At 35.8% G+C, this 25,541-nt stretch overlaps 1 protein-coding gene across 4 annotated transcripts in view; it reads right to left on the bottom strand.

Moving 5' to 3' along the window:
* Positions 1-25,541, bottom strand: part of Mhcl (Myosin heavy chain-like) — a 921,190-nt gene that overhangs the window by 210,616 nt on the left and 685,033 nt on the right. For all 4 annotated transcript variants that reach the window (XM_069842911.1, XM_069842912.1, XM_069842913.1 and 1 more), the window contains 5 exons: positions 19,325-19,501; positions 17,640-17,840; positions 13,683-13,835; positions 11,449-11,613; positions 5,356-5,500 (listed from right to left, as the gene is read on the bottom strand). In XM_069842911.1, the coding sequence (XP_069699012.1) occupies positions 5,356-5,500; positions 11,449-11,613; positions 13,683-13,835; positions 17,640-17,840; positions 19,325-19,501 (841 nt within the window). The remainder of the gene's footprint in view (positions 1-5,355; positions 5,501-11,448; positions 11,614-13,682; positions 13,836-17,639; positions 17,841-19,324; positions 19,502-25,541) is intronic.

The following is a 25,541-nucleotide window of genomic DNA, read 5'->3' as shown; positions in this document are numbered from 1 at the left end:
GATTTCAGTCAGAGGACTGGATAGGAAAGGGTAAAGAGGGAATTAGGTATTGGCTAGAGGAAAATTATACCAAATTCAGTCATTAACTCATCATGCTGACCAGTGCTAATTGATGAGTAGCCCCTCCCTTTAGTTCAGCTCGTAAAATTATGCTTACTAACAGCTGCACCACAGGAAGGTAGGGATGGGACATTGGGTATTTGTCCAGGTTGGTTCCTTAAAGCCTTCAATGGGAAGGATTAATGGCTCTCCCCCCCTGTATCCGACAGATACCCTTTTGCAGCCACAAAGTATTAAGTGCTTAAACTTTAAAATTCGTTTTTCTCGAAACTTTCTAAAATGGACCTTGATCGTTATTCCCGTGCACCCTTCATTTAGCTTTTGTATGTATGTATTTATTCACACTGCAAATGGGTATATACCCGGTGGCAGTGGTAACTAATTACACTCAATAATGACAATTAATAATAAACACAACTAATAAAAAACAGTAATAAAAAAAAAGGTAAATGTATCCCCGTAACATGCCATGAAGGCACTTGGGGAGCATGGAGGTAGAGCCCCATGCTTTCGGCACTAGAATGAGGTGGTGTGGTCGGCACCACGCTCTGACTGCCTTTTACCCCCAGGAAAGACCCGGTACTCAATTTTATAGGCAGCAGAGTCAACCTCGGGGCCGTTCTGAAAGTTTGGCAACGAGAAAAAATCCTGTCACCACCTGGGATCGAACCCCGGACCATCCAATCCGTAGCCAGCTGCTCTACCAACTGAGCTACTACTACTACTACTACTACTACTACTACTACTACTACTACTACTACTACTACTACTACTACTACTAATAATAATAATAATAATAATAATAATAAATAATATAAACAAGGAGCATTCTAAATTAAATGAAGCATGATCACTTAAAATAACATTTAAAGTAAATCTAATTTGTATCTTAACCCTGAATTCGAACCAAGACCCACGAGTGTGACAGGTTCACACCTGCACAAGTACCTTTCGGCACTACACTTATTTTGCTGTCAATTCACTCACTGCACTGATTCTACCTGATTTCACTAACACTTCTAACCATTTCACTGTTCAAATACTTTGCACAGCCACTTCACTGACACCAACACACTTCACTTACACAATAGACTTCACTGACACTACACACTTCCTCACTGATAGAACACTTCAAATAACAAGATATCATTTACACCCTTTAAATATTGTGTATAATTATCGTCTATTAGTAAAGTCCTTAAGCCTATTTTTAAATACATTTTTGGTTGTTGGTAAAGCCTTTAGTAAGTCTGCAGGTAAAGTATTCCAGTCCCTGATAGTACGATTGAGAAAAGAAAACTTTCCAGTGTCCGTCCTCTGTCTTCTTTTCCTCAATTTATATGAGTGGTCGTTCCTTGAAGAGTATTTTGGCGGCTGCAACCTATTTTTTATTTCTCTCCAGGCAGGCTCACCTCTGTATGTTTTGAATATTGCGCATAATCGGATTCGCGTTCTCCGGTCCGTGAGTGTGTCCCATTTTAATGGTGAATTATTACAACACTTGAGAGCCCGTTTTTGAATCTTTTCCAGTGTCTTTATATGTTCTAATCTGTAAGGATCCCAACATGCAGCACCATATTCCATTACTGGACGAAATAGTGATTTATATGCAATTTCTTTGGATTTATCAGAGCCTTTCCTTAGTACCCTCATCACAAAGTGTAACGCCCTCCATGCCTTTCCCGCTGTGTCAATAACGTGTTCCCCCAGCCGAGATCGCTCCTAAATGTTATTCCTAGGTATTTACATTTGTTAACTTCCGGAATGGTTTCACCCCCTAACATATATGATGCGATTATTTTATTTCTTTTTCTTGTAAAGCTAATGGCTTTGCGCTTTAGAGAATTTATTTTCATTTTGTTGGCCATCACCCAATCGTTTATTCTATTGAGGTTATTCTGAAGAAGAGTAGTACCTTCATGACTTTTTATTTCCCTATATACGATACAGTCATCCGCGAATAATCGAACCCTGGACAAGATGTTAACTGGCAGATCATTTACAAAAGCAAGGAACTGAAGGGGCCCCAAGACACTCCCCTGCGGGACCCCGGAAGTAATTTCTATTGGGCTCAATAATTCCTCCCCCACCCATACTCTCTGAGTGCGACTAGTTAAAAATTCCTTGATCCACTGGAGTACTCTGAAGTCAACCCCCGTTGATTGTAGTTAACCAACAGTATGTCATGTGGGACTACATCGAATGCGCGTTTAAAGTCAATAATCACTGCACCTATTTGGCTATTTGAATCTATTCCGTCTGCTAAATCCTGACATACAGTTACTAACTAACTCTCACATGAGTAGCCCGCCCCGAAACCCATGCTGACAATTATGTAACCAATTTGCATCATTCCAATGCTGCCTTAGTGGAGATTCAATAACTGACTGCAATGAGTGTACACTGCAGACAATGATAATATCTGATTCTGAAGAGAAGAAGCATAGGAGATCTAATTTTCGACTCTTAAGATGGTTCAGGAAATGGATGCGAGATGCATATACAGTTTTATACTAAGAATATGTAGGTATTCAACTTTTCAGTTTAAATGTTACTCAATAGTCAGAAAAAAAAAATGAATTCGTTGATACATTTCGAACTACATGAAGGAGAAGACTGTCATAAAATTGTAAAGGAAAACTATTCTAAGGCATGTGATGGGATTTTAAGGAACAAACTATGAGATATTATGGGTAATGAAGTGTATCCAAAAATATCTACCTACGTTAATCCTCGAGTAACACAAAAAGGGACAGAAATCAGTATCTACAGTGAAATCTTCTTTTGGACCACTTGGACCAGGAACGAAATATTTCCAAGCATAAGATTCTTTGGAAACCTCAAATAGGAAGAAAATTAGTAAAAGATTAGGTATTTGTGGATTGAATATCAGCAAATATAAGCAATAACCAGGAAAAATCAAATCACCTACAAAATCTAGGAAATCAGAAGCATGTATGTACAATATTTTGATAATATAAAGTAAATATATGGTACCACAATGGCTCCCTTCTCATGTGGAGCTATTTGGTTATGGACAAGCGGACATGTTAGCTAAACAAGGTTCCGAAGTCCTATAGACAACGGCAAAAGAGATTCCACTACAAATAAGACAAGAAGTACTCGTAAAACAAAAGATATACCATAATAGAGAAGAAGAAATATGGAGCCACTGATAAATATGTTGATAAGACTAAACATCTTCCACGAAGAATTGTGGTAACACTTTTCAGATTGGAAACAGACCACGACGCTTAGATGAACATCTTCAAAGAATGAGAATAGTCTCAAGAACAGAGTGCTCCTTGTGTGGAGAGGATGAAGCTTCAAACAAGGAACACCTGTTACTCTGCAGACGACTAGATCCAGAGAAAAAGGACCGAAAAGATCTAGCGGGACTCTACTGGGAAGCACGAGGACTAATAGCGTGAAATAAGCTGCAGTCATTTGATAACAACAACACAGATTTTACTAATATGACTAAATTTAAACAAATTGATCAAATAATTGAAAGAGAGTGTGATATGAATATTGTACACAACTGGGAAGATGGAAGGCAATTTGAATTCCTTGACAAGCATACATATAGACAGTAATTTACTTTCTGTCTGTGTTTATAACTGGGTTTGAGAATAAGGTGCTTAGGAAAATATTTGGGGATAAGCGGGATGAAGTTACAGGAGAATGGAGAAAGTTACACAACGCAGAACTGCACGAATTGTATTTTTCACTTGACATAATTAGGAACATTAAATCCAGACGTTTGAAATGGGCAGGGTATGTAGCACATATGGGCGAATCCAGAAATGCATATAGAGTGTTAGTTGGGAGGCCGGAGGGAAAAAGACCTTTAGGGAGGCCGAGACGTATATGGGAGGATAATATTAAAATGGATTTGAGGGAGGTGGGATATGATGACAGAGAATGGATTAATCTTGCACAGGATAGGGACCGATGGCGGGCTTATGTGAGGGCGGCAATGAACCTTCGGATTCCTTAAAAGCCATTTGTAAGTAAGTAAGTAAGTAAGTAAGTTTATAACTGGCCTCTCATTATTATAAGATTAGTTCTCTATGTCTTATTGGTGACCTCATAAAAATACACATTTTATTTTTGGTAAATCGTGTTTTTTAACAATCTTACTGATGTTACTGGTAGGTCTTGTAAGTTAAACTTACAACACACATGTGGTAAATAAGTAACTCAAATAAACTTTTATTTATTTACTTAAAAGCAACGAACTATCAGTGTCGCACACCACTATGTGCTATGAGGAAATAACTAATTGTCTTATTATACCTGTACTCTTTCTAAATTTATTTATTCAAGTGGAGATTTGTAACAAAACAGGAATTAATGTAAATAAGACGTAAGTGTGAAAAGCATTTCTCACGACTTCAAGTTGTTGCTCTGAGTACCACTCATGGGGCTGTGGATTTACATTGATGTATATTAATGTGTCACCTACAAACAATTTCTACATGCTATTTATTTACACTGATGTGTAATTAATGTGTCACCTACCTACTTCTTTGAAGACAAAACTAAACTTTATATAATTTATTTTATTACAACATTTTCACAATTGCCGCGAATAATTACAAATGAATAACACCTATCGACAAATATGAATAATAACAAATGACACCTATCGACAAATAACTATTTATTTAAATTTAAAATTTTTTATTAAGAACGTTAAAAAATAGTGTGCAATACATCTGTTAAGAGCATAACAGAATCTCGGAAATAGAGGAGACTCGACTTCATCTCGTCTTCTCTAACTTTTCCTAGATTCTGTTATAATGCACTTACCATGCTTCTATCGCAATATACTATTGTACCTATTTCTGTTGACATTTTGTCAATATGTCATACACATACTGCTCACGTTTTTCACAAACATCTTTATTAAGAAAATTAGAAAAGTAAGTAGTGCCAAGCACAGCATTACTCTGAATTCGGTTAAATAAGTGAAGTCACGATGACGGCGTATGTTCACTAATGAGAAAGTAAATTTTATCCCACAGCCTTACGTTTCCTAGAAAGACAAAGTAGTTAAGAAAACATTCAAACCTTGTTACACATACAGTACTGTAACAACATAGATACTAACCAGTAAAAGCATTACATCATTCTACCTAAATAATTTATTTTCTTAACAGACAGTTCCATCTATTTCTATTTCCCAGAAACCTGCAGTTGCTTATTTTAAAAATGACATATCTTGTATGAAAAATTGACATTATTCGGAGACACTGTTCATAAATGAAGGTAATTCAAAGAAACAGATACCTTTAACAGCGCCAGCAATTCCCAGATGGTATATTGCAGCCAATACGGACCAGATAACTTTAATCTCGGCAGCAGAGAAGCTCAGAGCTTGCATGGCAGCACAAACACGAGCGAATTCCAACATGGCTTTCTGTTTGTCCTCATGCTGAAACAAAGTGTCAGACAAAATATTCAAAATAATGTTAATTTAATACATGTTGAATCTTTCGTACACTACTTTTAAGACTTGAATATAAATAATTGATTAAATGGCACAAGAAAATGGTTACAACCCAAACATAATAGACAACATCATTAGGAAGACAAAACAAAAACTCAACAAACACAGAGAACACAAGAAATACATCACACTAACATACGAAAACAAAAACACACACAAGATCGCATCCTCATTCAGAAAACAAAAATACAACATAGCATACAGAACAGAAAACACACTACAAAGACAACTCAACACACAAACAACACAAACAAATAAATACAACCACACAGGCGTATACAAACTCACATGCAATAGTTGCGACAGTTTCTACATTGGACAGACAGGCAGATCATTCCAAACTCGATACAAAGCACACATTAAAGCAATAACCAGAGGACACAATACATCTACATATGCCGAACACATAACTAATGCTAACCATACATACAATAACATAAATACAGACATGGAAATCCTACACATACAACCCAAAAACCAAAAACTCAACACACTAGAACAATATGAAATATACAGACACACTAAAACACACCCTGATCAAATACTCAACACACAGATCAATTTCAGAACACACACTATTTGACACAACTCTTCATCACACGAATGCACCCACACAACAGGCAGCGAAGTTGAGATGGTGCCGAGACACAGAAGGCTCAGAGGATGGTGTCAAGTAGCACCGAAACAGCTGTAAGCCGCACATGCTTAAGTTACATAATTAACACGAGTAAGGTCGCCATTTAATCAATTATTAATGTAATAGTAAAGTTTTTCACAGAAGGAAGAAAATGAGCTATCAGTTCTTCTTCTCTAATTATGTTCCTGAGAGCATGAACCGACTCGAAAAATGTCATTACATCACAAATTTAATTTTCTTTAGAGTTGATGGCAATTGGGAAGGTGATCGTCTGTTAGCATTTGCGTCGAGAGAGACAGATAGAGAGAGCAAGGCAGCGTACAGCATTGCCACATCGTACTTCACGTGCACGTGCAATACAAATAGCGCAGGAGAGAATTTAAATGATCAAAAGACAATAATGACCTTAGCCGTTGATTACTGTAAATATGACACCAAACAAATCATCTTTCCTGCACTAATAATATTCTTTGCACGATTCTAAATCCCACACCAATCATTTCTTGCGCGTTGGCAATGTTGTAGCCAGCACCATGACGGCTGGCAGAGTTCTGCTCGTCAACGTTTTTAAAATAATTATAAACCTTAAACACTATTTCCAGCACCTGTCCGTGCAGTACTTGTATTTTTACAGTCTCTCCTTCCATTTATTTATCTTACACATACATAATATACTGTACATTATATTAGTTTTACTTATTCAATGTATTGAAACACTCACACGTGAACAAACGATCGGGAAACACCTGTTACCAGTAGCGGCCGGTGATCCAAATCCTCGGTGAGGCCAGATGCAACTAGTTTAAGTGCCTCAGATAGAAAATGTTTATTTATGATATTAATTATTATTGTTATATTATTAATATCATTATTACTATATTATTATTATTGTTATTATTATTATTATTATTATTACTATTATTATTATTATTATTATTATTATTACTAGTAATGAAAAATAATAATGTCACTCACCAAATAAGCTGTTATGCTGCAAGTTTCAGTGACTGTTTCAGTGTGATGAAGCATCCCATTTTATGTGTTGAAAATCCCCTTTCTTTCTTTTCTTTTTATTTTTTTCCCTTGACAGCAACGAACAAGGCCAACGCAGAAGTTTATTTTGCACCACATTACCACATAACCATTTATGTTGCCCATACCAGGATGCAATAGAAACTCGCGTTTTAAGATTATCTGTCAGAAAAATTGTCAGCGATGTTGTAGGTATCTCGGTCGGTTCTCTCTTTATTTAAAACTACCTTTCTTTCAATATTATTTCTTCTCGAAAAAAGGACACTCTAACAATGAATTAACTACACCAGCATTATTTCTCGCATTTGTTTCTGTTTATATTTTCCCGAAATACATAACAACATTGGCCTAGATTCACTACACGAAGTACGATAGTACAACGCCCTCGCTTAAGTCTAAACCAAGATATAAGAGGAGAGAATAGTGTGGGTCTCTGCCTGCCAAAGAGCTGGAATGTTTGTTATTTATGGCCTATTTAGGAAGACAAGTCACCCTATTCCCACCCCACTCTACCCTTGAGGCCGGCCCATGGTTGAGAGGAGTGAAACCTGACCAGGCCAGATGAATTGTGCCTCAGTTACAACGTTTAAAGTGCAACGTCAAAAGCCCGCGAAGACAAACGAAAATCCAGAAGCAGACCCGGCACGAACGATCCTGGACTCATGAACAAATTTCACTGCAAAACAGGTCTATATACATCACAAGCCAGACCCGGCATGAGCGATCCTGGCCTCAGGAACAAATTTTACCGCAAAACAGGTCTATCTACATCACAAAGTTTTCAAATGCTTCTACAGCGATATATGCTTCATTCAAATAACTAATACATTACATAAAAACAAAATTTGATTTCTGTTAAGGCAAGTGACTGAGGCCCGGCCTCACTTGCCTCAGTCAATCAGCCGCCACTGCCTGTTACAGACTGATTCCCATTAGTTCTACTGTACAAGCTTGTGACATCACATACCAGAAATGCTACGGCACATGTAGCAAACGACTGCCTTCTCAAATGCCGTTGACTCTAGTCGACCTGGTATTGGGACAGCTATCTATTATTTCGTTAATTTGGCCAGCATAATAAATCTATCTCGATGAACATAAAAGCTTTATTTTCTCAATATTCATATCTGGACCAGATATTTAGCTGAATTTCTTCTTTCCAGTAAAAGATATGTACAAGATATAACACCCCAAGCTCGTAGGCCTATTTTAAACAATTTCTTACAGTTGTAGGTACAATACAAAATAATATCCTGAATTATTAAATTTACGCACTTGCTCCACATTGAACAAGATGTGCCAGTGGTGGTTTTTTCAAATAATAAAAATAAATAAGTACTGAAAACACAGTATATAAAGTAAGATAAGTACAGTACATTGATCTGATTTATGTTACGAAGCTTACATACAATATGAGGAAGGTATATTTTGTGTAAATCACCACAGTTTGTTTAAACCAGGGCTGGGCAGCAAAAGCGGATTCTACTCTCTCACGGGGAGCCATATAATTTCTCTTCATCCCCTTTCTTCCCCGCCAAACACCACACAGTGTTGATGAATATCAAGCAGTGTCGTATGCTGACCCTGGAGTTTGGGTGTTCTGTTAAAAATATATAGTTGGTCTATCTCGCACAATTATTAAAGGCCTAAGTGAAATATCGGGTCAACATTAACTGCCATTTTTAATATATAATGTAGTATTATTTATAAATAATAACTATGAGGCGGATGTTGATGACCTAAAAATCTATTTAAAACTATCATTAAAATGTCCTTAAACTAAAGGAAAAATGACATGAAATTAAAAGAAAATGACATTTAAATATTATTCAAAGTACTCTCACCACAACTTCTTAAAAATTAATCACCTTGTTTCAATGACTGCCCTGCAAATGCCGGAGAAAGGAGGCAACTACAAATAACGTTATTCAAAATTGCATTATTTATGATCAAACAATAACCATGGCCAGCAAAATAACCTGTTTGAAGTTCCACAACCCGCTAACTATTCTACAATTTCATATTGTGAAATAGAAAAATGTCTAGTGTATTGTTCGCTTTTTGTTTTATATTGTTGCACTAAATACCTCGCCTCTGGAATTCGTTACCTAATGATGTCAGGGACTGCCGGACTTTATCACAATTCAAAATTAAATTGGGAAATTTTGTCTTAGTTAATGTTTTTTAGGTATTGCTAGAAGTATTGATTTGTGTTTTTTTTTTCTTTTTAACCTAGATTAAAATTGCAAGTTTCTTGTTTATGTTAGTTAATTAGTTAGGATGGAATTAATTATGATACTTAATCACTCATTTAAAGTTTGTGTGACTGCAACCTGTATATTTTTGTGTGGCTTTACTTTGTTTATAGTGTTTTTTTTCTCTCTCTTTATTTCTTGAGCAGCTTTACTTTGTATATTATAGTGTATTTATTTCTGTTTATTTATATTATTGCATTTGTATTCCTGGTGTTGTGGAAGAGAAGGCCTGATGGCCTTAACTACACCAGAATAAATAAATAAATAAATAAATAAATAAATAAATAAATAAATAAATAAATAAATAAATAAATAAATTCGGAAGTGGAGGGGTAGGCCTACCCTTATTCACTAGATGTAATTTCTCTCCTATTGGGCGAGAAGAGAATGGCTTTTACAAAAGATCTTTTACAGTGTACATTTGCAAGTGCTATTATCATTAAATAAGTAATTTAAATTGTTCACCTGCGCTGGCACACAACTATGAACCCTAGTAAAACCTAAACACAGTAAATTCACGTAAACACACACGTCAAACACAATACTTTGTATCGCTATTGACAAGTTGAGCTGCCTGTATACAGGACGACCTGCGAGCTTGAGAGAAGCGAGTATCCCCACCATGCCACCTTGCGCTCACAGAGAATTATAGCAGTAACTCTCAGCAGGGGATGTTCTTTTGCACGGACAGGACAACCACACCAGAACTCATCCCACTTCGTCAGGCAGCGCGTACGTTATAAAACGAAACCAGTTCTGGGGATGGTGTGCACATTCAACCAGCAGGCATTTAAAATATTTAAATGGTAATGAATTAAAATTAGTCTTGAACTATATACGTCAACTGCCAATGAGATTACCACGCATTTAAATTGTGATAAATTACAATTATTGTTGCATTATATAAAACAACTTAAAATAAAAAATGACATTACCGAATTTACAGGGTGTCCAGCACACACCTTGAACACCCGCAATATACGCCCCTGATATTAAGCGTCCTCATTTAGAGTCTGGTTCCGCTCCTGATGCCAGTCCTGGCTTAAACATTATGTTTCGTGGCTGTTGTATTTTAATTGGGATGAAAATCGTCGACACTTCAAAAAATTACTTCCGTTTTTTGGAAAAGTAAAGTAATATGATACTTATAGTTCATTTCTAAAAAAAAAAAAAAACAAAAAAAAAAAATAAAAAACCTATTGTTTTCAGACATTTGAATTAATAAAACAAAATAAGGATAAATCGTAAAACAGCGAACGCCAGTAGGGGAAGTTATCCCCACCCTCACCGCTCGGCACCTCGCTCGCCTGCTCCCTCTCTCTACTATCTGCCCCGCTTCGGTGGATCACTGCCTACCGCCTCGCACGTATTTCATATTTCACAACACAATACAACCAAACTGAGTGCATTAGACAACAAGACATATCCAACGACACACATTGCATTTCTGCAATACGTTATGGCAGTTCCCTTGAACATAAATAGATTCATTTTCCCTTCTACCACCAACTCACCTCAGTAGCCGAGAGGTCTAAAGTGTGACCAAAAAGCGTTTCGTTAGGAAGACACTCGGATCGAATACTACCCTCCGCAAAGTAATATGAAAAAAAAAAAAAAAAAAAAAAAAAAAAAAAGAGAGAGAGAGAGAGCGAGAGAGAGACATGAAGCAGAGAGGAGAGACGAAGTTCCCCTTTTGCTTCATAGATGCCGCATTCACTCTTTTTGTTCGACTTCCCTCCACTAGATGTCACTCCGCCCTAAACCCTTATTTCCACTCTTTCCCACTAGAGTGTGTGGTGAGCTTGTAGGGGAAAAGTGGAAAGGGGTCGTAGGCGGAGCTTAGCGTTCGCTGTTTTTACGATTTGCCCCAAAATAAAATAAATGATGTTTTTTATTCTTTTGTAGAAGATAGTTTGTCGTGAATTATTAACATAAAAACTCTTTTATACCTTTTGAAGTGGAGTCATGAACATGTTGGGTTCTCCAGTGACATTGTCTAGATGAAGTTCTCTTCGAAGAGATCCTTCAACGCCTGCTAACAACCGGTAGAAAATGTGGAATGTTGGTTCGCCTTCTGGTCTTCTTGCCACACGAGATCGCTCTGCTAAGAGAACCTGTTAACAAATACAATATTAATTTGTGTTTAGTTTCTTCGGAGAAAGACGCAAACCACGCCGAAACTAGTCAGCCTAGTAATCTACCATAAATATTAACACGGTAAAGCAATAACATTAATCAGTGAATAAAAATATGAGATACAATTATATAAGAATTATATAAACTTTCCATGCTGGTGACCCGGGTTCGAATCCAACTCCAACTGGAATTTGTGGTGGATAAAGACAATGTTTGGCGGTAGGTTTCGCAGGGTATTCCCGTTTCCTCCACCAGCATTCCACCATTGCTCAATTAATCATCATGATACAGTATTACATAGTTAACCTCCTATGAGATAATTTAAATAATTAAAGTTAAAAAGCTTTAAAGAAAAGTATACGTTTTGAAAGCATAGTACTGCTCGGTTGTCAACATCTAATAATCGGAATATACTATGGTTTATTTCATCTTGAGGAATTATATATGAATCAAATTCTACTTTTGCGAAGTCTGAATATTCATATCTTCGGTGCACTAAGGGCAATACCTTCATGGTGGCTGGAAGAACTACAAGCTTCAGTGCATTGCCAACTAGATGGGACACTTGGTTGAATGACGCAAGTCAAGTTCTGTCTTTAATTAGTTTAAAAAAATGTGTTCAAACACTGAATGAATTAATTAATTAATAAAAATTAAAGATTTAGATGGTTTCAATAATTGAATATCGTGTTGTTACAAAAAAGCGCAATCTGAACGCAATTAATCTTGTAACTAATTGTGCTGACGTATCATTAAATTATAGTCGCGTCGCTGTTATTTCCGGCGTGACTCCTCCCCTTTCTTTATGCCTTAGGAAGTGAAGACCCTATTAAAGTCTAGGTAGATAGTACCGTTCACCACTTTTGTTCTTTCGTTGCCGAGCTACCATACGAGGAATCTATTTGCCGCACCGTTAAACATTATCATGTCGTAGCTCCTATGTTAATAAACCAAACGCACTGTAATTCAGCAAATAATTGAGCGGCAAATAACGTCATCGTGTGCTTTCTGCGAACGCCAACAAAAGAGCCAAAATGGCGGCCGATTATATATTAAGTATTTATAGAGTCTTAGGAAGTGCATAACGTCATCAGCAGTGAATGACAAGACGTACACGTTTAAATGTTGTTGTTGTTTTCTAATGCCAGGCGTTTGACAATAAAGTCATTTGACCTCTTGCACTCCAATATTTTTCAAAGATATTATCATGACCAGCCACTGAAGCACAGATTTTGAGATGTTCTGAATCCATTTCTTGGTTTGAGTTGCACAAGGGGCAGTTAGGGGACTGATATATTCCAATTCTATGCAGGTGTTTGACCAAACAATCATGGCCTGTTGCCAATCTAAACGCAGCTAGAGACGATTTTCGTGGTAAATCGGGAATTAACTGTGGATTTTGATGCAGAGAGTTCCATTTTTTCCCTTGGGATTGTGTTATCAAATTTTGTTTGTTGAAGTCTAAGTATGTAGATTTAATAAATCTCTTCACAGAGTAATACGTAGATTTAGTAACAGGTCTGTAAGTAGCAGTGCTGCCCTTCTTTGCTAAAGCATCCGCATTCTCGTTTCCAGGATTCCACAACGAGATGGTATCCATTGGAATACAATTCTTTTACTAAGTGATATTAATTGAGAGAGCATTTTAGTTATTTCTGCTGTTTGAGATGAAGGTGTGTGTTTAGAGACTATTGATAGAACAGCTGCTTTGGAGTCTGACAATATAACTGCATTCTTAAATTTATTGATGTGGAATAGAAGATTCCTGAGACTTTCACTCATTGCAGTGATTTCACCATCAATGTTTAAATGTAGTCGACCTGCAACGTGATTGGCTGCCGGAAATAAGAGCGACGGGACTATAAAAATGTGCACCCACAAGAAAATTGTACATGAATATGTCGTATGAACAAATTTGAATCAGTGCATTTATTTCAATGTTTATATATTCCACTAAGAAATCAATCAAAGCAATTCCTGACTGATAACAATCAACATCTTCCTGTAATATAGTGATCCTAATGTCCAAAGTACATAATGTACTCACCTGAATAGAAGCTGAGGCTATTTGTCCTGATTGGTCGAAGTCGAGACTAAATATCTGTGTGAAGCGGGTGGCGTTGGTATTGAGTACAGTCCGGGAGTTACCAAATGCTTCCAAAACAGTGCTTATAGCATTTAGCTTTTCTACTGTCACAACCTGTAATCAAATAATACATTACACGATTAATAATAAATCACATTTGAGAGGCGCAGAGCACATAGCATATTATTATGCCGCTAAACTCTAGAATACAGGTAAGTAAACTGTTCCAGCATTAGTGACCGTGCCGTAGAGTGTTTCGAAACAAAGGAGGGGAGAAACAACTGAAGATCAGTAAAGATAGCTATGCGATTAGAGCTGGGGACGGAGCGAGGAGAACTGTTAATTTACTCGGTTCTATCAGTTTATGTGCTTGGCAGGGGAGCACCGAAGTTAAGGCTGGTTCAGAATAAACCGGGAACGAGAACCAGAATGAAAACGAGAAGCAGAGGACGTGAATATGAAAATTTTTGATTCACAATAAACCGAGAATGTAGAGGACTATGCATATCGATATTCATGTCAATAACGATATGTAAAGTAATATTACGCATTTTTATGTTATTTGTATATAATTGACCAATGGCAATCTCTCATGAGTACAAGGCAGCCAACATAAACACAGGTTAACCAATTTCGAACCTTCAACTGACACATTTCATTGGGTACGGTACTATAAATATGTCCATGCATCTTTATTATCACAACATATTTTAAGTCTACCATAACGTAAAATAATTAGAGAAGAAACATTTGTAATAGAACAAAAAATGAACACAACAGTAGTTATTGAATTGAAGCATGAATATGTAGTGTGTAATACAACCAATACAGTAATAAAATATGATTCGCTTACGATCGGTGTTCAAAGATGCAGCTATTGAAAGCCACGTATTCTCCTTCATTTTATCATCTTTATACGAGGCGCGTTGCTTATCGTAAACGTGAGGATTTTCCTCAACACTCAATATTAGAATATCATCAAATAAAACTTCCTCCATGATGCACAGCACAGAACAAAATAATGCATAGGTTATGTCACGGTCTTCTTGTTACAAAATATACGACGACAAAATAGCTTTTAGAAGGCAATAGAATGAATCTAGTGGGCTGTGATCGGAAACGTGAACGCCAAAGTTGAAACTTGGCCAACTCTCCGTTCCCGATCCTGAGCTCCGGCAAGCTTTTCGTTAATTGTGAATGCTCACATTTAAATGTACACATTTTAACAATTTTACCGTTTCGTTTTTGTTCCGATTCTCGTTTCCGGTTTATTGTGAACCAGCCTTTACTCGGTTAACCGTAGCTGTTACCGGTCAGTTCAAACAGAGCTCACGTGTTTTACTTAATTCTAGCAGACAACAACGTAGGTACTGTTGTATTTAAATATTTTCTGCTGCAGGACAAATTATTTCCTTATCCCCAATGCGGGCTGAAAGGTCTGTAGTATTGAAGAGGAGTTCATCTTATTATATGACCTGTCAAGTGGGCCTAATGAACACTGACAGTCTAGACATATTACTGTACATAATAATAATAATAATAATAATAATAATAATAATAATAATAATAATAATAATAATAATTTTATTATTATATTATAATATAATAATATTATTACTATTATTATTATTATCAACATCATATTAGACTGTTTGATTAATATTAAAATATGTTAAACAAAGAAGTGCATTATATTTTTCTTCTATTTGTGTTTATTGGATTTGTGTTACCTCATCAGTCATAATTTTATTTGTATTTTTTTCTACGAATTATGTTACCTAATTACTTTAATTTATCAATAATATTACTCTTCACCAAAGACAACATGGTTGTATTGAAGGCTAGTAATGTTATAAAATAAATAAACATTATGTTCTTCAGGTTAAGATTCCACGTTTTATTGATTATTTTATCCACTTTCCGTAATCTATACTAATAATAAATCTGTAGCCGAAATTTTTCTGGTAATTTTCGATTTTCCAAATATGATTGGTCCTAACATATATAATTAACCACCCTGAAACCGAAAATAGCTTTTTTGAAATTTTTGCTTGTATGTATGTCTGTCTGTCTGTCTGTATGTTTGTTACCTTTTCACGCGATAATGACTGAACGGATTTCGATGAAAATTGGAATATAAATTAAGTTCGTTTTAACTTAGATTATAGGCTATATGGCATTCAAAATACATTATCTAAAGGGGGTTATAAGGGGGCCTGAATTAAATGTATCGAAATATCTCGCTTATTATTGATTTTTATGAAAAATGTTACATAACAAATATTTCTTTAAAAATCATTTCCGATAAGTTTTATTCTTTGAAAAATTTTAATAGGACTGATATTTAATGAGATAAATGAGTTTTAAAATTAAAATAACTGCCATCTAAGGCCGTATAATGAATTAAAAAACAAATGACTTCGTCTATAAGGGGCTTTGGACAGTAACAATCGAAAGCTATGAAAGATAGCCTACAGATAACGTTTCTGCGTTTCTATGAAGTAATATCTGAAGCTAAATTAACCGATTTGTATAATTAATTATTAATTCACCATTGGAAAGTGTAGTTTCTCTAGATGGACATAATGCTATAATGTTACACAGTAACTTCTGAGTGAATCGAGGGCAGGTAAGATTAAAATAGATTCTTATGCACCGAAAACTTGATAGGCCATTCTGTATATTCGTTTCCTGTATTTTCTAAACTAATTTTTATGACCAAATGAGTGGTCTCTGGATCAAAATGATCGCATTTTAATTTTTTAATTACATTTAAATTAAGTAACATAATAAACGATTTATCCTTCTATCAAACACGAATGTTCCCTGGATCAAATGTCCTATTTTAATTATATAATTACTTTATATTTATTTGTAATGGGTGCAGCAGAGCGCACGGGTACGGCTAGTAGTAAATAATTCTTCATGGAGCTTGTTTCTTTCTATCTTCTTTTTTAATTAGCTGCAGCGTTTAACGTTTACATCACATGTTAATTTATTAGCTGTTAGTATTATAAATTATTTTATCAATTTTATTTCGTCTGTCATATAAAACAACACTGAAAGTTAAAGAGGCCTTTCATACAAAATAACTCCGCAAATAGTTTTAATCACGCAAATGAAATTTGCAACCGCCATTTTGCAATGAAGAGAAGCACTTTTTTCTCGTCAATTGGCAAAGCGAAAACGCTTTACTACAACGCTTTTAAAACACGCTTGGTTTCACTTTCAAAGTACGTTCTAAAATCGACTCAATCTATCTAAATTTTAAATCTGCCGCCACAAATTTGTACTCTGTACTGTACTCGGTTCAACCGAGTAATGACGTCACTGTAACTGCTCCTACCGAACCGCTCCGTCCCAGCCCTATATGCAATGTATTCCGAATAATATCCCTGGACCAAAGACTTTGGCTAGCTTAGTAGCTGTTGTTGCAGAATACTTACTTACTTCCTACTTACTTACTGGCTTTTAAGGAACTCGGAGGTTCATTGTCGCCCTCACATAAGCCCACCACTGGTCCCTATCCTGAAGCAAGATTAACCCAGTCTCTACCAAAAATAAATTTCAATATTATCCTCCCATCTACGTCTCGGCCTCTCCAAAGGTCTTATTCCCTCCGGCCTTCCAACTAACACTCTATATCAGTGGTCGTCAGCACTCGCAAGCAAGGGTAAGTAAATTTGAGCACTTTCTACTGGGAAGCAAGGAACAAAATGGGTTAAATGACCCCAAACGTAGGATCCATTGGGAACCAACCAATATAGTGACTGATTTTGATAAAGTCAGAAACTTGTCTATTGACAACTAATGAATGAATACTGAATACTAGTTGAGTACTAATAAAACTGGATACACACAACAGTTAGGCATAACTTTTAAAATTCAGAAAATATTCTTCCAGAGCTTTGAGGCTACCTTATTAACAACTCCAGCAGCAAGGACCAGATAGTGAAGTATATGTTTGAAGTTGGTGGTCTTGCCACTCCCACTACGTCCTAGTAGAACAATGGAATGGTCTCTCCGTGTTGCCAGCATACCGTGGTATGCAGATTGTGCCAGTGAATAGATGTGTGGTGGCATATCTTCAGACTTACATCCTCGGAACATATGTACAACCTGAAATGAGAAAATATACATTTATATTTCTATTACATACAATAAAATTAATTGAAGTGTTCGTGCATGACGCACCTCAGTTAATGCCCACATTGTTTTATACAATGGACAATTCCACTTTAACAAAAGCTTTCATGTTAAATGGCAATTTTTCGTGCTTACCTATTCATAACTTTGTGTGAAATATTGAATATTTAACTAGAGGAAAATATTAATACCTACGATTCAGGAAAAAAAAACGTAAATTGAAATTCATTTTCAAGCATTAATTTCGCGTACTTTTTAAGAGCAAATGGAGAAGACAGAGCGATACTATACTACTGGTTTCATATTATAAGTAGGGACCGGATTTTTATGTAATATCAAGGTGTGAAATATGTACATATTTATGTAAGAAAAATAAGCTGAATATGTACCAAAATATGTAAAATCATTAAAATATTTAATATCAATATCTGGCAGGTATAGGATAGGTAAGACTCTCCAGTTGTGATTTCATAGAGCATCCGACTTTTTTACCGCACGCTTGACACATTACTACTTTTCCATCTGTAGTGAAAGCTTCGTCCATTGCAATCCCTGATTTTATTTTTGTCGTTAGGGTTGAAAATACAGGGGCCATTTTAGTTAGTTAAAAGCAGTAGATAAACTCACTTGCACTTTATACTGTAAGTACTAAAACTAGATAACTGAATGAAATGAATGACAACAGTACTGCAAGCACTGTTTCGCTTTACTGGATTAGGAGAAAATAAGAGGAGATGTGGGGCACATGCATTTTAGCTGCTCCCTGTAAGAAACAAAGTACCTACTAAAACCTCAAACTATAGGCATTTACAAACTGTTGTTTGAAAAGTGACATTCCTGTCTCATTCAGAAGGGTAGGATTATTCCAGCCGAGAACCATACTTTCTAATTGCTCGGAAAATCCCATTTCCGTATAGCTCTACTAAATTTAAAGTAAATAGGTAAAGCAATAACCTCAAAAGCTATTTATTTTAATCTTTCAACATATATGTTCCTTTACTCCAGCTTCTTTTCAAAATTTGGGTACTTTATTGCGGCTCATATCAGACTTGATACGGGATTTCCCTGGAAGGATTAGGAAGAGAGTGGGTAAGGTTGCAAATTGCATGGGACGGCTTGTTAAGACGTATGCAGAACAATTAATATCCCTTCTTGGGTAAGTAAAAAGATTTTTTAAATCGGTGTATTTCAAAATGTAAACTTCCCCTGCAGAAGTTTTTTTTTTCTTTTAGTGAAGTAGAAATGAATAAAACCCCTAAATATGTAGATTTATGTAATACCAAGGCATAATATGTAATGTGGGGTAAATATGTAAAAATATGTAGTATCAAATTTTAATATGGTAATGGTAATTACAAGATTCCCAAAGATTTGTTATTTATATACGGTTAGGTTGAAAGGAATATAATATGTAATTACATAAAAATCCGGTCCGTAATTATAAGAACGAGGTTTACCTTCTCGGAGTGAATAGCCAAAGGAGCCATGGGGTTGACAACAACCATAGAACCTCCGGCATAGGTGTGAATGAGGTTGCTGCCATAGCGTTGTCTCAATGTGTGGAGCACGCTAGACTCATTCAGGTAGCGTAAATGAGCAAGATCCTCCGCCCGGTCAAATTGTGGAGGATTGGCCTGTGGAAGAATGCAAACGCAAACATTAAACATAACCTCAATGCACTTGTTGTCTTGTACTCTTCGATTTCAAGTTGATCCCAAAGGTAGACTATCCATGTTTGGGATCATAGTGATTTCCCAAGTGTCTCTACGTGAATTCTGGGACGGTACCTTTACAAAAAGGCCACTACTTGCTTCATTTCCAATCCTGCAGCTCTTACTTATCACTACTGGGTGTTCAGTTCAAAGTGTGTCATGGCTCGCTGTATGTCGTCATATGGCTAGCCGATGAGCCTAGAGAATTCAATCTTCCTACACTTCCGCAGAGGCGTATTACCTATGTGCTAGAGAAGTTGCCTAACAAGTACGGCGTTCATTCAGAAGAGAACTTACCGATACGTACGGTAACGCCTGTAGTGGCAGGAATGTGAACTGTTTGGAAACACATGGTGAGTTTTTTTCTTACTGTCGGGATATGGGGAGAGGGTTAAGACGATTACTTACGTATTTGTTGACATTAACTTGGACGGTCAACATGGACACGGAGCATTTGATTTGTGTTGTGGAATGTTGCCGTACGCAACCGATGATAACAAATACCCTGCGTACGACTTGGCCGCGCAAAACACAGTTCCAAAGAGGTTATGGTAACACACAGACCGTACAGACCGCCATCTGTTGCTACAACGTTCAAGTTATACCGTACACGTTCTCAAGTTCAGATTGAACGCCTTGATTAATAGGCAACTTCTCTGACATAAAAGCTGAAACTCGCTTCAAATCGCTGACTCACAACAGTGACGTCATGACACACTTTGAAATGAACACCCAGTAGAGAGCGGAATTTTAGGCCCTAAAAAGTGGCCTTTTAGGCGCCTAAAACAGGTTCCCAAACTCCTTTATTTAGGCTCTATAAAATAAAAAAAAATAGGCTTTATTGTTAAAGAATGTCACTAATATAAGATTCAACATTTATTTAATGCAAAATTCTAGGATTAAAAGAAACTTCCACACATTTCACACTTTACAAGGGTACACATGCATACAAAAATGAAGACATTCTTTCTTTAAGTCAGTGTTTTTCATTCACCAATCACATTTCCATAGTTTGCTTCACAGTAGATGATCAGCACCTATTGTGTCGCTCACTGCTGTACAGTACTTACAAATGGTGAAAAAAAGGAAGGGATTGTTATCTGTCTTAGAATGTAAGAGAATGCTTATTCGCGTACAACCCAGCGAGTTTGTGTTAAATTGCTGACAGACAGAGGAAGATGTAATAATAATAATAATAATAATAATAATAATAATAATAATAATAATAATAATAATAATAATAATAATAAGTAGAAACGAGTAGAATTATTTTAACCACAGAGTTTAAATTTAATAGCCAACCCAGTCTGCGATATAGACTCGCACTCAAAAAGGCAGTAATTTAATTTAATTTAATTTAATTTATTGTATTCCTCGGATCTTACATCAGCACTGTAGCCTTAAGGGGGTCTGGAAAGGTGAGAATTTTCAAATTTTCGATGTTTTATTTTTATTTTATTCGTAATCTACATAATTTCCCCTTTCCAATGATATACGATACACATATTACTATGCATAAGATGAAGATGAGGAGGTTGCTGACAACCCATCATATGATGCTGGAATACATTGACAAACTTTGAAGCCCGTTGCCCGTAAGTTGTATATTTTTCATAAAAAAAATGTTCTTTTTCTTTTGAGCAATCAGGAAGTTACATTATACAACTCAATGTAGAGTAAAAACTTCTTCTTGACATTTATTTTTGGAAAATACTGTCACTGGAAGGAAGCCACCACTGCAGTGATTATGTCACCGATATTCTTTTTTCAATCTCGGTATGATTTACCGTATGTGCTGACTTTGAATGTACCTGTACGAGGAGGATTTCGTACACTTTGCATATGAGACCTATTCAAAGCATTGCTGTTGTCAACACTAGACAAATAAGATCTCTTAGTGCACTGTTCGTGTCGTCATCTCTTACAAATGGCGATATGTAAACAGTCATTTGCGTGTTTGTCACACGCTGTTTGACAAGACTGGACATGATCTGTCGCATGTTAATTAGTGGTATTCTATGTGGTTCAGTTTGCTCTATATTTACTCCATTCATAAAGATGAAAGAACATACATAATGCTTCATATGCAATACACGTGTTCATTGGCTGCTCGTTTTTTCCAGTTCAAAACATTTACGTAATGATAAATCTTATCTCTCTCTCAGATGTCTACTGTGCTCCAACCACGAGAAAGTCTCCGCCGGATGAGACGAAGGAGGGTAATGCTGTGAATGAATGTTGCTGTCATAAGATGTCATCAGGTCACACACGTGGGTACTCTTATCTCTATTGGCTAGCTCTCACAGCACAAACCATAACACTGATACAGACATATTGATATACCTTATTTTATTTCAAGGAGTGCAGTTGAACACCCACTTACATATTTATGACTTCGTACACAAACACCTCTGACAATTCCATCCTGTCCCCTCGTCCCAACACTGCACAGTTGCCACAATCCTGGTGACCTTCGAAATTATGCAGTGAAACTGACGGGATTCTTGCAATTCGGAAAAGATGCGACAACTCCGCCTCCACGTGGATTTGACGGAAGCCTGTCAGTTCTTCTGAACGAGGGTTGTGATTGGTTACTGACAGGAGAAGAGAAGATTTCCGTCACAGTAAGGAAGACATTTATTTATGACAACCAATTAGTAGGGGGCAGTAGAAGGTCTGTCGGCAAAGTCTTTTCTATGAAACTGCACTCCATGAAATAAAATAAGGTATACTACCCTATTTACAAAATTAGATCACAGTTAATCTCCTGGTCTTTTAATCTCTTCACACAGGAAATAACATATGCAGGAGAGCGCATGGTTTTTAAACTGGCGTTATAACGGTAATATTATTTATCTACTTCGTTCCAATAGATGAGGCAATAGTAAGCACATTCCTTTCACGGCTGATCTCCTGGTTGGAGAACAGTGCCTTCAATCCATCCCAAGCCCTGACTTGAGCATTGCCTCTCACACTGTTTGTCTCCATCCAGTTCTGTTTTGCCAGCTTCCAATTATCAATCTTGAATTACACAATTTATTTTGAGTATTTTAGTTGGTTATTTAACGACGCTGTATCAACTGCTATGTTATTTAGCGTCGATGAGACCTGCGACAGTGAGATAATATTTGACGAGATGATGTAAAGGATTCGCCATAGATTACCTGACATTCGCCTCTTGGTTGGGGTAAACCTCGGAAAAAACCCAACCAGGTTATCAGCCCAAGCGGGAATCGAACCCGCGTCCGAGCGGCACTCCAGATCGACAGGCAAGCGCCTAGCCAACTGAGCTACGTTGGTTGCTTTTGAAGTATTAAGCTATATTGTTATACATTACGAAAATTTCAATAATTCGACATTTCAGAGGGACATTCAAACAGTCAAATTCTCAATGAATTCTAAATAATTTCTCTTTCTAAATGCAGAATAATTACGTAGCAAATATTACTGTATAATACTTAGTAATGACATGTTAAACAGCGGAGAGTTAATTGAATAACATATATTTCAGGGGTCCGGAAAGGTCCTATCTTAGCAATATTAAACATGTATATATATATATATATATATATATATATATATATATATAATTTGCATAATTTTCGATAATCATTTAAAATGGAACCAACACATTAATTACCTTTGTAATAAATTACGTAAAATAATATATTATTTTGTTTTATTGAGGAATTACTTGTCAATAAGTTTATTACGCACAATATATTTAACTTTATTTCAATCGGTAATTATGTATGGAATTATAGGATGGGGTAGCTCATTTAAATCCAATTTTAATCCACTTTATTTATTACAGAAGAAAATAATTAAAATATGTCTTCATAAACCTGTTGATTTTCCATCTCAAAATTTGTTTTTAGACTTTAATGTACTCAACGTAAGACACATTTATTATATTGTATTAATAAAATTCATACATAAAAATCGAAATAATTCTGAATTGTATTCTGATAGTTATGAAACAAAAGGTATGAATTCTTTAAGATTGTTTGAACCAAAATGCAACACTGTTACAGTATTTAATCATAGTAGTAATTTAGGCCCAGGAATATATAACAAATTTATATTTAAATATCCTAATCTTGTCAATTCTAATAGTTCTAGTATTAAATTAAAAAACTTATGTATAGATTTTATAAAAATTGAAAAATTGTAAATTTAAATTTATACACTATAATTGCATAGTAGAAATAAGACAAATTGTATTATTGTATAATTATTAATTTCAATTCAGGAATCCGCCCCAGAGCACGAGTTTTACTCTTTCAGGAGCGAGCTAAAGTTTTTCTGTATATATTATATTATATGTTACAATTATTAGCAAAATAATAAATAAATAAAATTTATAAAAATATATAGACTATTTTTTTTTCTCAGACTATTTGTCTGAAATGGTCCAAACTTACAGGATAGAATTAGAGGCACTGAACATATTTTACAATGGGGATTTTTTTTTAATTTTTTGCATTTCAAAGAAGTTAGAGCCTTACAAGCATTGAAAAATGTAAAAATTTTCACTTTTTGAAAAAAAAAAAACATAATTTTTGAAATAATATTTTAAAAAATTCAAAGAATTTACCACATGACATAAATTAACTCATGTCCTACTGATAGGAGAAGTTCGTTTGAAGAAGATAAGTGTAACACGGGTGACGAAGAAATTGGACATCAAAAACCTGAAGAACGAAGAGGAAAGAAGAAAATTTGAAGCATACTTTGAACAGAAAGCGGCACTCCTTAAAATAGCAATGAGTACTGAACTCGCCTAAAAAGCTGTATACAGACAACAGCAGAAGAAACAATAAGATACAGAGAAGGAGTGAGAATTAAGAAACCTTGGGTCACAGAGACATTGTTGGAGAAGATGGAGGAGAGGAGAAAATGGAAAAGCATCAACACAGAAAAAGGTAGAAGAAATTACAGGAAACTACACGAGGAACTAAGAAGAGAAACTGATAAGGCGAAGGAAGATAGGATGAAAGAGAAATGTAAAAGAAATAGAGGATCTAGACAGAAAAGAAAGACACGATTTAATGCACCGCGAACTAACTCTACTTCACGAACAAGAACAGGACATCCATGTGGTTGATAGAAGACGGAATCGGCAATGAAATAACAAACAAGGAATACTGAACGGATGGGCGAAATATGTAGAAAAACTATAAGAAAGACAATCGTTCAGATTACTTAGCTATAGAAGACAAAGCAGCCGTATCAGACGACGAAAAAGGATCTATTCTAAGAGAAGTTGAAGTAGCACTTACAGAAATGAAGAATAGGAAAGAAACAGGAGTTGATGGAACCCTTACGAATTAGTAAACCGCTTTAAGGATAAAAGAAAATTTTATAATTATTCAACGAAATATATGAAAAAGGTGAATGGCCTGAAAATTTCAAGAAGACAGTGTTGTTGCTAATATCGAAGAAAAATAATGATAAGAAATGTACTGAATTGAGGACTATCAGCCTGATATCGCGCTTGACGAAGATTCTCCTGCGAATATTGAATCGGCGTTTATATTGTAAGATCGAAGGACAGTTGGAAGAAGAGCAATTTGGCTTTAGGAAGGAAAAAGGTACGAAGGATGCAATTGGACTACTACGAACAATCAGCAAAAGATATCTCGAGAAGAATAAAGAAGTGTATATAGTATTTGTGGACCTAGAAAAGGCGTATGACAGAGTGTATTGGAATAAACTGATTGGGATCCTAAAGCTAATTGGTGTGGATTTGAAAGAGAGAAGGCTGTTCTGTAACCTTTATATGAAACAACGAGTCAAAGAAAGGATATGAGAAAAAAATGTCAGAAAGAAGTGAAATAGAGAGAGGAGTACGACAATGATGCCCTATATCACCTACACTATTCAACATCTACTTGGAGGATTTAATGAAGAACTGTTTTCAGAACATGGGAGGAGTAACAGTAGGAGAAGAACAATAAAA

The sequence above is a fragment of the Periplaneta americana genome, chromosome 13 (assembly GCF_040183065.1).
Source record: "Periplaneta americana isolate PAMFEO1 chromosome 13, P.americana_PAMFEO1_priV1, whole genome shotgun sequence".
Taxonomy (NCBI): domain Eukaryota; kingdom Metazoa; phylum Arthropoda; class Insecta; order Blattodea; family Blattidae; genus Periplaneta; species Periplaneta americana.
Note: the sequence above shows the minus strand (reverse complement) of the source record. Positions and strands in the feature narration are given on the sequence as shown.